We start from the raw sequence: 11,875 nt of genomic DNA on the forward strand, positions 1-11,875 counted from the left end.
CTCATATTCTCCATCTCTCTCTCTCTTAACTTAAAAATGGGGAATGCGTCTGACTGCATGTACTCCGAGGGCTGAAATTGGCTCACTTCGTCTCCGCCTGTTTCAAATTAGGCGCAGAACTACTGGAAAGATGCGTTGCCAAAAAGTCAGCCTTTACCATGCAGTGCGGCGTGTTGAACCAAGTGCTAGCGCCGCCCCAAGAGCTTTTCGGTGCTATTTCAGGCGCTGCTACTTTGCATTATGGAAATACTACTGCTTATTTCTGTTCCAGGACTTGCTCCCGCTGCGGCGACTAAGTTTTGTTCAGCTTTGCCGGTCGCGAAAAGAAGGAAGGCGACGTCCCTCCTCCTTTATTTTCAGAGCTGAAAGCTCAGTCCCACCCACACCCCGCTTTTCTGGCGCATTTGATTCTTTTTTTAAAAAAAGGAAATGTGCAGCTGTTTGCCGCTCCATTCGTAAATTCAGTTAATTTGTAATAGGTCTCCCAAGTTTTCAAGAGAATCCACACATCTATTTAAATTAATGGACTTGTACCAAATGAGGAGGGGTGGGGAAAACGCACGGATTCGGATCGGGGCGCCAACCTTTACCCCTGCTCCGGTTCGATCCGCAAGCGTACATTTCTCAATATCCTACAGACCCCACCAGCATCCTCGCAGGAAACGTCCACGCGAAATTTCCCCCGAGGACTGTACACCTGTTCCTCAAAAAAGTCCCAGCAGCTCAAAGGCAGGCTTTCCTCCCAGAGCGCTGGCGTGCAGGAGCGTACACCGGGATTTAGGGTTTTCCTGTGTAAACAAGACGGAAAGTTCAGGAAAACGGTGGAGGCGGGAGTGTTGGAAGGAGAGAGAAGAATCATACAAAAGTAAGGATGGCGCATCCTGAGGATTCATTCTATCAGCCACGTTTTTAAAAAGAGCACGAACTGACTGATCTATTTTTAGGCTTCATTGAGATGGTGAAGCGGATCTGACGTCTCCTGCGAGACTCAGCCGTTTGAAATGACCCCCCCCCCGCCCTCAAAACTAATTCTTTTTACACCAGCTTATGGGAGCAGTTATTTCCATTACTTAGGGAAATGAATCGTTGTAGTTCTTTCTACACAGTCGCGAAGAAACTCTCATGAAGCATTTCTTGCGTATCTTGACTACCGCAGTCGTGTCTCGGCGTTTAAGGAAACAGCTTATTTTCACATCTATTCTGAAGCCAGTAATAATTGTAACTGCACCAAAATATCTCCTTCCAATCGACGCTTCGGTCCTAAGCACATGTGCTTGAGAGGAAGAGTCAATGAAAGCAACGGGACTTTCATATGCGCTTGTATATGAATTACACAGCTTCCCCTCCACTTGTTGAGTTTGTATTTATTTGTGCGATTTACTTCCATACAATTCATTTAGGGTACATTTATTTTAGGGCGTTTAGGACGCTCGCCTTGCATACTGAGTCTACCTATAAATAGTTACAAACAAGCTTACAGTCTGGTGGGTGCCATCGCAGCCCTAGGCTCCAAGTCCTAAACATAGACACATAGAATCATAGCGTTGGAAGGGACTCCAGGGTCATCTAGTCCAACCCTCGGCTATACAGAAATGTCAACTCGATTCTACATGGCAGACGGCCATCCAACCTTTGCTTAAAACCCTCCCAAGTGCCTTATGTCGTTCTCACCGAGGTGTAAAGTATGTCATTACCAATTATCATGGGTTGTTGTACCAAGCATCCTTTTTCACACGAGCAAATGCCCTCCCGGTGTGTTTTTAAGTTCGGGCGCAAACACTCTTTAAAACTTGCAGCTGATGTGCCCGCAAGAACAAAGTTATGCCGACTCGCAGTAGGCAGTGGAAGGAAGCCTCGTTTCGCAAAGCGGTTTCAGGCTGGGGCAAAAAGTTGCGGCAGCTCCTCACTGAACAGCTCACTCTTAATCTGAGGGTCGTGAGTTCGAGTCCCACGCTGGGCGAAAGATTCCTGCGTTTCAGGGGGGGGGTTGGACTAGATGACCCTGGGGTCCCTTCCAACTCTACAATTCTATTCCAGGTGACTGGGAAACAGCAACTCTCCTCTGCGCGCCCGAGCGAGATCCGGGCTGCCTTCCCTGACAGTTTCCAAGCAAGCGTGCCGCCGCGTGTTTCCCCCTGGCACGCCGCTCGCTTGGCACTCCCTCTGCGGCTGGGCGCTAACTTTTTCCCCTTCTTCCTTCCTTTCAGCAAGTGCAACTTTTTTGGGGGGGGGAGGGAGAAACGCGCGCGAGAGCGAGAAAAGGGGCGTCGGGGGGGTGGGGAGAGCGAGCGAGAGCGCGAAAGCAGACAAGAGCGCGAGGGCGGTTCCCCGCTGAGCGCCCGGCCTGAATGGGAGCCAATCGCGCTGGCCTGGCCTCTGCCAATCACCGGCCTCCCTCCAATCCCACCCGCGCACATTTCCAAACTCTGGTTCCCAACCGCGCCGCTCAAATGTGCCGAGCGCTCTGCCAATCGCTGGAGGCCAGAGCGGGGAGAGGATGGCAGCAGCAGCCGAGTTGGGAAACGGAGCAGACAAAAGAAGTTAAAGAGCCGCTTAATCGCTCCATGTTTGGCAAGGCGGCGGCGCTGGCCACGGCGGCAGCAACAGCCTCGGCGGCGGCAGGCAGGGGGAGGAAGGCCACCGCCCCCTCGGGGCCGGCCCAGGCGACCCCCTCGCGCCTGGATGGGCCCCGGGGCTGCGGCGCCATGGAGCCCGCGCTGAGTTGCAAGAGGAGCCCCAGCCTGCGCTTGGCCGACCTGGCCGCATTGCATGGCGTCGGCGTCGGAGGAGGAGGCAGCAGCGCCACCAGCGGTGGCGGCTTCCAGCCCTTGCACCCGGGGGACCTGGGCTCCTCGGACCCGGCTGCCGCGGCCCCCTTCGGGCCGGAGCACGTGGCGTCGGGGGCGCTCAAGTTGAGCCCGGCCGGCGCCGAGGCCGCCTTCGCCTCGTCGTCGCAGGCGGGCGCCAACGGCGCGGCCGGCAGCCCCTCGTACGCGGCGCCGCGGCGGGCCGAGCGGCCTCTGCAGCAGCACCCGGCCAGCTCGCCCATGTTCATCTCGTCGGCGGGCACCTACGGCGCCGGCGGCGAGCAGCCTCACGCCGCCGCCTTCCCGGGGCTGCACGACCACCCGGCGGGCCCGTCCGGAGGCCACCACCCGCTCAACGGGCAGATGCGGCTGGGGCTGGCCGTGGCTGCGGCTGCCGCGGCGGCTGCCGAGTTCTACGGGCGCGTGGAGCCCTTCCGCCCTTCGTCCGTGGCGGCCGCCGCCGCCGCCTCCGAAGCGTCCTACGGCGCCGCGCCGCAAGGCTACCCGGTCAACTTGGCGGCGGCGGTCCTGCAACAGGCGCCAGCGCCTCCCGCACATGCGCACCACGCGCCTCCCCACCATCACCACCCTGCGGGCGCCTCCTCCGCCGCTGCCGCCGCAGCCTTCCTGCGCTACATGCGGCAGCCCATCAAGCAAGAGCTGATCTGCAAGTGGATCGAGGCCGAGGCGGCCGCGCCGCCCTGCTCGCAGACCTACAGCACCATGCACGAGCTGGTCAATCACGTCACGGTGGAGCACGTCGGCGGGCCCGAGCAGAGCAGCCACGTGTGCTTCTGGGAGGAGTGTCCCCGCGAAGGGAAGCCCTTCAAGGCCAAGTACAAGCTCATCAACCACATCCGCGTGCACACGGGCGAGAAGCCCTTCCCGTGCCCCTTCCCCGGCTGCGGGAAGGTCTTCGCGCGCTCCGAGAACCTCAAGATCCACAAAAGGACGCACACAGGTGGGTGGCACGACAGGAGCGCGCGCCTTTCTCTGGCCGCGTCTCTCCGGCGCGCGAGTCTGGCTTCTTTTCTCTACCCCCTCCTCCCTCCTTCCTCTATCTCCTACGTACCCTCAGACGTGTGACGTTTGTCATGAATAAGTAATTTCACCAGCTCTTTGGGGCTGCAGCGGGAGAGAGAGGTCTTCCTTGATATGTCTGCGTTGTCTGTGTATGCGTGGGTTGGGAATGGCTCGCGGGTCTTCTGCGTTGTGCCCGCTGCGGTTTTGGTGAGAGCGAGGAAGGCTTCCCGGCGCCACAGAATTCCTCAGCAGGCAAACTAAGTGCGCTGTGGATAGCTAGGAGCTCCCACGGAAGCGGGAAGAACGGAGGAGTCCCACGTTGGCCTGCGGTGTGCCCAGTAGGAGTGCCATTTTGGCCCCGCACCGTGGGTGCCCGGGGCTGTGGGTGCTAGGCAGCCTACATGGTCCTGGCGACGAAATTTGTGGGTGCCAGGCCAGGCCCCTTCATGGTGAATTTTGTGGGTGCTCGGGCACAAGGGGCCCAGGGAGCCGGCACCTATGGTGGCCAGTACTCCTCCTCTTAGGAAGTGGAAAGAAAGGGCAACCCCCAAACCTTATTCTGGTCAATTCACTTTTCAAAAAGTTTCTCCCATGCTTTTATTTGTTTGGGCTTTTTTTCTTTTTTATATATGAAAGAGAGTGTCAGGGGATTTGATCATGTTGTTTCTCAAGAGGGGGTACTTTTCAGTTGAGACCACCAATATTTTACTTTCCCTGGGGGGAGTTTTTCTCCCTTAGTTGTTTTTGGGGAAGTGATAGGCAAGGGTTTTTAAAAGCTTTTGTTGGTTTAAAGGTGTGTTTCGATGGAAGGAGCGCTGCTAGAGCACGATTCGGAATAGTGCCTTTGAGAACAAATGGGAAGGGAAGGCGACGCGGGTGTGCCTTTGTGCGTGTCTCCGCCAGACTAGCCATTTCAATGAAGTTCCGTTTATGGCGCTGTATCTTTTACAGCTTGGTTTTGATTTGCCCCTGGCCTTTTGGCTTCACTTAAAAGGCGGTTGGGATTTATAGTTGCGTGTAGACAGATATTATCCACCGGAGGCTGCTTATAGGGAGGGGGGGCAAAGGCCGGAGGGGGCTCCACCTAATTGTTTTCATGATTTATTGTGTGTTGTTGCAAAAAAAAAAAAAAAAAAAAGGAAAAGGAAAGGGGGGTGGCGAGGCGGACAAGGTGCAACGCGCTGTTCAAACTCCCATGTAAATAGCCCCTGGCGGCAAAAGCTATCGATTTTTAGATGGTGAATCCGCAGGGTTGAGCCCATCTGTGCGAGCCCTGAACACCCCCCTCCCACGCAGCCCCGGGGAGTGTGGGGTTGGGGTTGGATCTGTCCTGTCCTGCAAGCGAAGAGGAGTGCGGTGCTTTTAGGCCTTGGAGGCCGAGTCTGCTGTGGAAGTGCCTTACTGGGAATTTTATAGCCTCTCCTAAAGATGCTTGCAACTTGCAAGGGCTGGTTCGCCTGCAGTGGTCGTAGGGCAGCTGCTCCCGCACGGGGAAAATCCTGCTGGTGCTCTGGGAGGAGGGGCAGGAAGAAAGCCTCGCGAGGGCTTTCCAGCTCGTCCTTCCATTCACACAGCTCCTTTTCCAGCTGAAGAACTCCGATGTTCGGCTCATCTCGGCCTCGCCCGCTTGAGGCTGCCCACATAGTGCCCTTGCTACTGCCGCTGGGAAGAAGATCCGAATTTGGTTCCTTTGGGCCGAGGCTCCTGCAGGTGGGGGAATAGCTGGAGCCCCGCCGCGCCCTCCTGACTGGTGCCCGTCGGTCGGGTAGGGTTGGATGGGGATCCGAAGCCAGCCCGATCCCCACCGCCTGTTGCAGACAAAAGACCCACGACTGAAGATCCGGAGGGGCCGAGGAGCGCCGCAGAAAGCTGCTCGGTGTTTTTTCTGCAGCAGTATTGCAGGGGCACATGGTTGCAAAACGCTTCTGCACGGTTTGCAAGATCCGGTCCCGGCGGGGAACTCTTTCCACGGCCACGTGCTGGCACGGAAGCCCTGGCCAGGGAACTCGAGTTGACTGTAGCATAAGCAGCTCCATTGCCCGTTAACAGCCCCATTTTCCCCTCTTGCGGGCGAGGGCAAAACGACTCCCCAGAAGCCGTGGAGAGCGGCTTCAGGCGCCCTTTCCCCTTCTCTCCAGGAGGTTCCTCCTGCCGAACCGAGGGGTCCCTGATTCCCAGGCCCGGGAGGAACAATGTTCCGCCTCCCGCTTCATTTGGCGCAGCCGAACAAGACGCTCCGGAGCAACCTCGGCATTTCTGTGCGTAATTTTGCAATCTCGCGCCCTTCTTGGTTTCTTCTCGCTCTCCTGCAGGCTTCTCCCCTAAGACCGGAATAGGTTCGTGTTAACGTAGGAATTCTGAAGTGTGAACCGGAGTTTCAAGATCAAGGATCGTATGTTTGGGTTTAAGAAGCAAATGAGTTTTCCTCTCCCCCCCCCTTTTTTGTTCTGTTTGGTTGAGAACGAGTTGAGCTCCCAATGGGGGGGGGGAATCGCCCTGTGCTTGGCTTTCGTGTGGTTGGTTTTGTTTTTAAAGATAGCCGGCGGCTTGTCTCTTGATCGATGCCGCAAGTTGTTGCCTCCATGAGCCCTGAACCGCTTGCGCGGTTTGTGGAAAAGGGCCGCCGACCTCGCTTCGAATTAGTAGGCGGTGAAGTTTCCTTTCTCGGCGCGCGAAAGGGAGCGAGCAACCTTTTCCTCAGCGAGAACCGTTGCTTTTCGACTGCGCATCTCTGGGCTTAAAACCGAGATAATCTGCAAATGGTTAAACTCTGACGTGAACCTTTCGTCAGAGACAAGACCAAAATAAACATCAGGATGGCATGGGCATCTCGCTTCGGGATGTATGAGCATAGCAACCATGGCATCCCTTGAAAATCGGTCCTCTTCCCAAAACCTAGTGCTGCTGGCCTTAATTAAATATATATTAAAAAATAGAGTCGACCCAAGTTAAAAGCAGACAAATCTGGTTAGCGATTGCTGAAACAGGTTCTAGACAGACAAACGCACATGCAAACCCAATTATGCCATATTTTGAAGAGCAAGAAATAAGACACATATTCTGGCTTCTACTTTTAACTATGGACACCTATCACCACTATCATTTTTTAAAAGAGAATGTGTCCTGGAAAAAGAGGACATATAGTAACCCTAAAATGCTTTCCTTAAATAAATAGCAAAACACCAACCTTCTGTCTCAGGATATTTCAGCTGAAAGGACAACACTGGGCTATGTTGACCAGAATGATCCAAAACACAGTTACTTGGAAGTAACTGAGCTCAGTGGCCTTACTTGCTGCGGAGTGAATAGGCTTGGCACTGAGGTTTGGATCTTTTACCTTTTTCATGTACACAGAATCCTTATCCCATTTTATAACAACAACATTTAGTTGGAAATGCTTTTGAGACTTCTGAAAGGCTGTATAATTTCTGTTCAGTTGCCACATATCACCAGGAGACGTTTTCTGGTTGAAATAATGCATTTGTGATTGAATTGGTAAGTTGGGATCTGCCTGTATTTACACAGGAAAAGGAATGCCATAAATTAAACCTTCTGCCTTTCCCAAAAAGGAGAAGATAGATGCTGTTTTCACCAGTAAAACAACAAAGGTCACAATCCTACATGTGCTTACCTGGAAGCCAAGTGGAACTGTGTAGTATTTCTGAGTAAACACGCTCAAGATTTAGTTGGATGAAAATACTGAATTACCTTGTTGACTAGGAAACATGTATTAATATTGGGGTGCACTCCTGATGTCTTATTTGAGAGTCTATAAATAAAATTAATATTTTTGCATATTTTTGGCTCCATGTATGGATGGGATTAATTTTTTAAAAAAATCCCTTTTTGAAATAAAGTAACGCTAAACCCATGTCCACTTGTGGCAGCAGAAATTATTCCTGCCTTTTTGCTTCCAGAACCTTGGAAAATAATTGTAAACCTAGAATTGCATTACACCTTGGAGCCAGTGAGATATGCCAGAAGGAGAGGCCCTGAGGATGGCTTTCGCAACCACCCTTAAGGTGCACATTAAACCTATTTAAACAGATTCACCATCTTATTTTGAAGCATAAACTAGACCTAGGTAAAGAGATCTTGGCCAGCTCACTGCTCATGGAGTGGGTAGCTTTCTCAATAATGAGGAAGCTGTAAAAAGCTAAGAATGTCAGAGAAGGGAGGGGAAGAGAGGGTGCCCCTCTTTGAGAGCCTGATCTGTTGACAATGGTTTAAAAAAAAAGGAAAAGAGGGAGAGCAATGTGTTTAAACAGGTGCTACTTTTATTTTAGAAAAAGGGGAATCTCCTCTTGCAAACCACAAGGGAAGGGATTAGGACAATATGGGTTTGTCTGGAGATAAAGCCATATCCGTGTATGGACGTGTAAGCCCCTACTTTAATCCATCATTTAAATTTTTCATTTGCAAGAGAAATATGGGCATGGAATAAGGAGAGACATTCCCATTGTCCTGGATATGTTTATCTGAATGTCATGATCACAGTTTAGAAAATATTCTTTAACATTGTGGACTACATTTTTGAGCAAATGTAAACCTGCTCACTCTCTCTGTGTAGTAATAATAATAATAATGATTAAAAAGTTAAGCTATTGGAGGGATGGTAAAGACTGGAGTCAAATTTATCTGCTGAGTCTTTGTTTTGCAATCCTCTCTAGTCCCTGTCTCCCCTGTTCCTGTGTTTGGTTTGACATGTAAATTCAAAGTTTGGGGATTTCTTCCTTTCCTTTCACAAAGAGGTCCATTATGGATGTTTTTCTCTTTCAGGAGAGAAGCCTTTTAAATGTGAATTTGATGGCTGCGACAGGAAGTTTGCCAATAGCAGTGACAGAAAGAAACACTCTCATGTCCACACCAGTGACAAGCCATATTTCTGCAAAATCAGAGGCTGTGACAAGTCTTACACACATCCGAGCTCCTTGCGCAAGCACATGAAGATCCATTGCAAATCCCCGCCGCCTTCTCCTACCCCAGGATCTCATGGCTACCAACCCACGGGGACACCACTGGGTGCCCCTCTGTCCCCTCTCCAGGACTCTGGCAGGGGCCGCCCTGTCAACCTTTCTCCTCAGGTCACCAATCTCAATGAATGGTATGTGTGCCAGGCCACTGGGGCCCCAAACCACCTCCATACGCCATCCAGTAATGCCACATCTTCTGAGGAGGAAGAGAACGAGGAAGAAATTTATAGGAACTCTGAGACAAGAACTATTCATTAGAACTGGGAGGGAGGCAGAACTTTGAAGATGGCACGATCATGCCATCTTGGTTAATTTGGGCTATTTATTCAGTATTATGAAACCCTATGGTGTTTGTAACATGTAACTAATTTAATTAAGACATTGGACTTGTGTGTCTCTCTCTTTTTTAATTAAAAAGAATAATCTTTTTTAAAAAAGCAAACCACCAAGCCGGACTGTAACAGTAATCCATTGTGCATCCCTACCCTACCCTATGTTTATGGAAGACGTCAGAGGAGTTCGTCTTTGTGTTGCTTGATCTTCAGTGTATGCACTGCCAGGTTGACAGTTCTGTGTGATAGTTTTCCCAAAATAAAAGCAGGAGGAATGTGGCTTATGAATGTAACTGGGAAGCTAATGGGCTTTCTCTGTGCCAGGAGTGGATTCCTTAAGCTTGTCCACCAATTTTTGAAAAGGCACGTTCTTCAATCTAGGCCTCTATCCCACAGCCATCACCTCTGAAACTGCCAACTGGTTTCTTGCATCCAAGTACTGTATATGTACGTGTACGATAATGTATAGGTACAGTTCACTGCCTCTGAAATCTTAAGTCCTCAAAATCTCAAAACGGAATGCTGAAACGTAGACCTTGGGTTGCAGTTTGCATCGCACTAAAACCAATGTTGAAATTCACCATCACAAGATTCAAGGTGGCACCTTTATAGAGCAGTGCTAAATTTGCTTATATGGAAGATCAGTCCATTGTTTTAAATGGAACTCGCTTCCAAGTAAATACGCTGGGTGGGTGAGAGAGGAGTCACAATCCTAGTTGTGTAGGATTTCACAAATGCTATTGAGCAAGGGGGGTTGGGTTTTGTTGGGTTTTATTTCTTTAGCCATCTTATCCTAAACATGCTTACTCGGAAGAAAGTTGCACTGAAGGGGCTTACTTCCAATAAGAATACTTAAGAACAGTACTGTTAGGCACTACCTTATACACACTGGTGTGACTGTAAGTCCCATTGAATTCAATAGGACTTACTTCTGAGTAGACCTCCACATGATTGCACTGTTAATGTCTCAATTATTTTAATTTTCCTTTCCTTTTCTTTTTTTTAATGTCTTTCTAAGCTCTAACCCTGAAAGGGGAGGGAATTAAATCAGTTGCTATGATTATTGTTGTTTAACACATTCAACAAATTGTGCTCTAAAGACATTTGTCCCACTGGTTTCAGTGTTACTCATTAGTACGTGTCTTAGCAGGACTGCTTAATGGTTTTTCCTTGTCATAGGAGTGTCGCTAAATGAGATCTATCTTTATATGCGATATAGCAGAGGCCATGAGTCTAAACACGCTTCCTTGCAAGCCAGTCACATTGAATCAGAGTAAATTGGATTTATGAGTAAGCATATTTGGGAATGAAGCCCAGCCTATAGTGTTAGGTCAAAAGTGCTGTGAACTTCACAGCTGTTACTATGTCAAAGTCTCCCTGTTGAAAGAGTTATGATGCTAAGAGTGACACATGACTTTCTGGAAGATACTATATTTTACTGATCCAGCTTAACACCCTTGCATGCGCAAAAGGTTTCATAAATTACTTCTCTCTATATTTTTTTCAGCATCTGCGATCCTGTTTCTTATGCGGTGTTGTGCCATTGACCAAAGTGCACTGGGGAAAGCAAATTGTCATAAATGTAAAAATGGAGGGAGGGGGATGCTGAGTAGATTACCTTTGGCCTAGCTGCCAAGCTATTATAGAGTGAGGTCATGGAATGCTGACAATTTCTGATGCAGTTGGTACGACATATTTCACGTGTAAAATGCTGGTTCATCATAAACACCCTACAGATAATCTAAAGAGCACTAATTTATCCTCTGAGACCACTGAATAAGTAACCAGTCACCAACCCATTACCAGGGCTTGTAGAAAAGTGTGGGGATTTTTTGTGTCTTGTGTGCTGTGATACATAGTCTTGTCATTGTTATAACTTGTATGTGGAAGTGATCTATTTTGTACAGCGGAATTAATTTATTTTTTTATTTTTAGATATCAACTTCTTTCTTATTTCTTTTTAAAGAATACAGAGCACACCAAAGAAGAATATTATTAATTTTGGTGATAGGTTGTCTATGATTCTGTGGTTGTTTTTCTGGGGGGCGGGAGAAAGTCCTTATATTTTTCAAGTTACTTGAATGAACAATGTAATGTGAAAACAGGTCCTTCCTGCATGTCTCCTGTGCAGTGTGTTGGTGATTCAATATAGTTTATAGAGATATTTGTTTCTTAGTACAGTGCATGGTGCTGTCCATCTGGAAGCCTTTAAATGTCCTGATCATATTGTTACATGAACAGAAAAAGGACATTCATTTTAGTATCTATATCTATAAATATATAAATGAGAACTTGAATACAAACCACTTCTTAAAATTGTTTATTTGAATTGCATTCCTTTTCTCCTTCAAAACCCATTTGAATAATAAGGAAAAACTATCATGAAGTAAGACATGGACTTTTAAAGGATAATTTATGTTTTGGTGAGCTTTTTTAGAAAATTTCTTCCTGAATTAAAAGAAATGTTTAATTTATACACTTTGTTCCCCTCCTACCAAATAGATTGCACTATCCATTACTACACCTTCATATTTTGTTTAATGTGGAATTAATGCCTTCACAGAAATGCATTTTCTGGGAAGTAAGTATTTGGTTTCAATAGACTTACTTCCATGTAAATGGGATTTTCATTTTGGGGTACCAAGAGCAACATACTGTTTGTCTGCTGTGCCACTGCTTTTCCTCATATTTTTAAAACATGCAATACCTCCTTCATATCTGTAAACCTGGTCATAAGAAA

At 48.8% G+C, this 11,875-nt stretch overlaps 1 protein-coding gene across 1 annotated transcript; it reads left to right on the plus strand.

Moving 5' to 3' along the window:
* The first annotated feature begins 2,333 nt into the window (after nucleotides 1-2,333).
* On the plus strand, nucleotides 2,334-11,609 carry ZIC5 (Zic family member 5). The gene is made up of 2 exons (XM_053384526.1): nucleotides 2,334-3,768; nucleotides 8,610-11,609. The coding sequence occupies exons 1-2, from the start codon at nucleotides 2,349-2,351 to the stop codon at nucleotides 9,059-9,061; spliced, it is 1,872 nt and encodes a 623-aa protein (XP_053240501.1). The 5' UTR covers nucleotides 2,334-2,348; the 3' UTR covers nucleotides 9,062-11,609.
* The last annotated feature ends 266 nt before the right edge of the window (nucleotides 11,610-11,875 follow it).

This window comes from Podarcis raffonei, chromosome 4 (assembly GCF_027172205.1).
Source record: "Podarcis raffonei isolate rPodRaf1 chromosome 4, rPodRaf1.pri, whole genome shotgun sequence".
Taxonomy (NCBI): domain Eukaryota; kingdom Metazoa; phylum Chordata; class Lepidosauria; order Squamata; family Lacertidae; genus Podarcis; species Podarcis raffonei.

Bases quoted from the DNA above. Each gene is read 5' to 3' on its own strand.
- ZIC5 (XM_053384526.1), top strand. From the start codon at position 2,349: ATGGGAGCCAATCGCGCTGGCCTGGCCTCTGCCAATCACCGGCCTCCC. The intron at 3,769-8,609 runs GTGGGTGGCACG...TTTCTCTTTCAG, and splicing joins CCACAAAAGGACGCACACAG to GAGAGAAGCCTTTTAAATGT.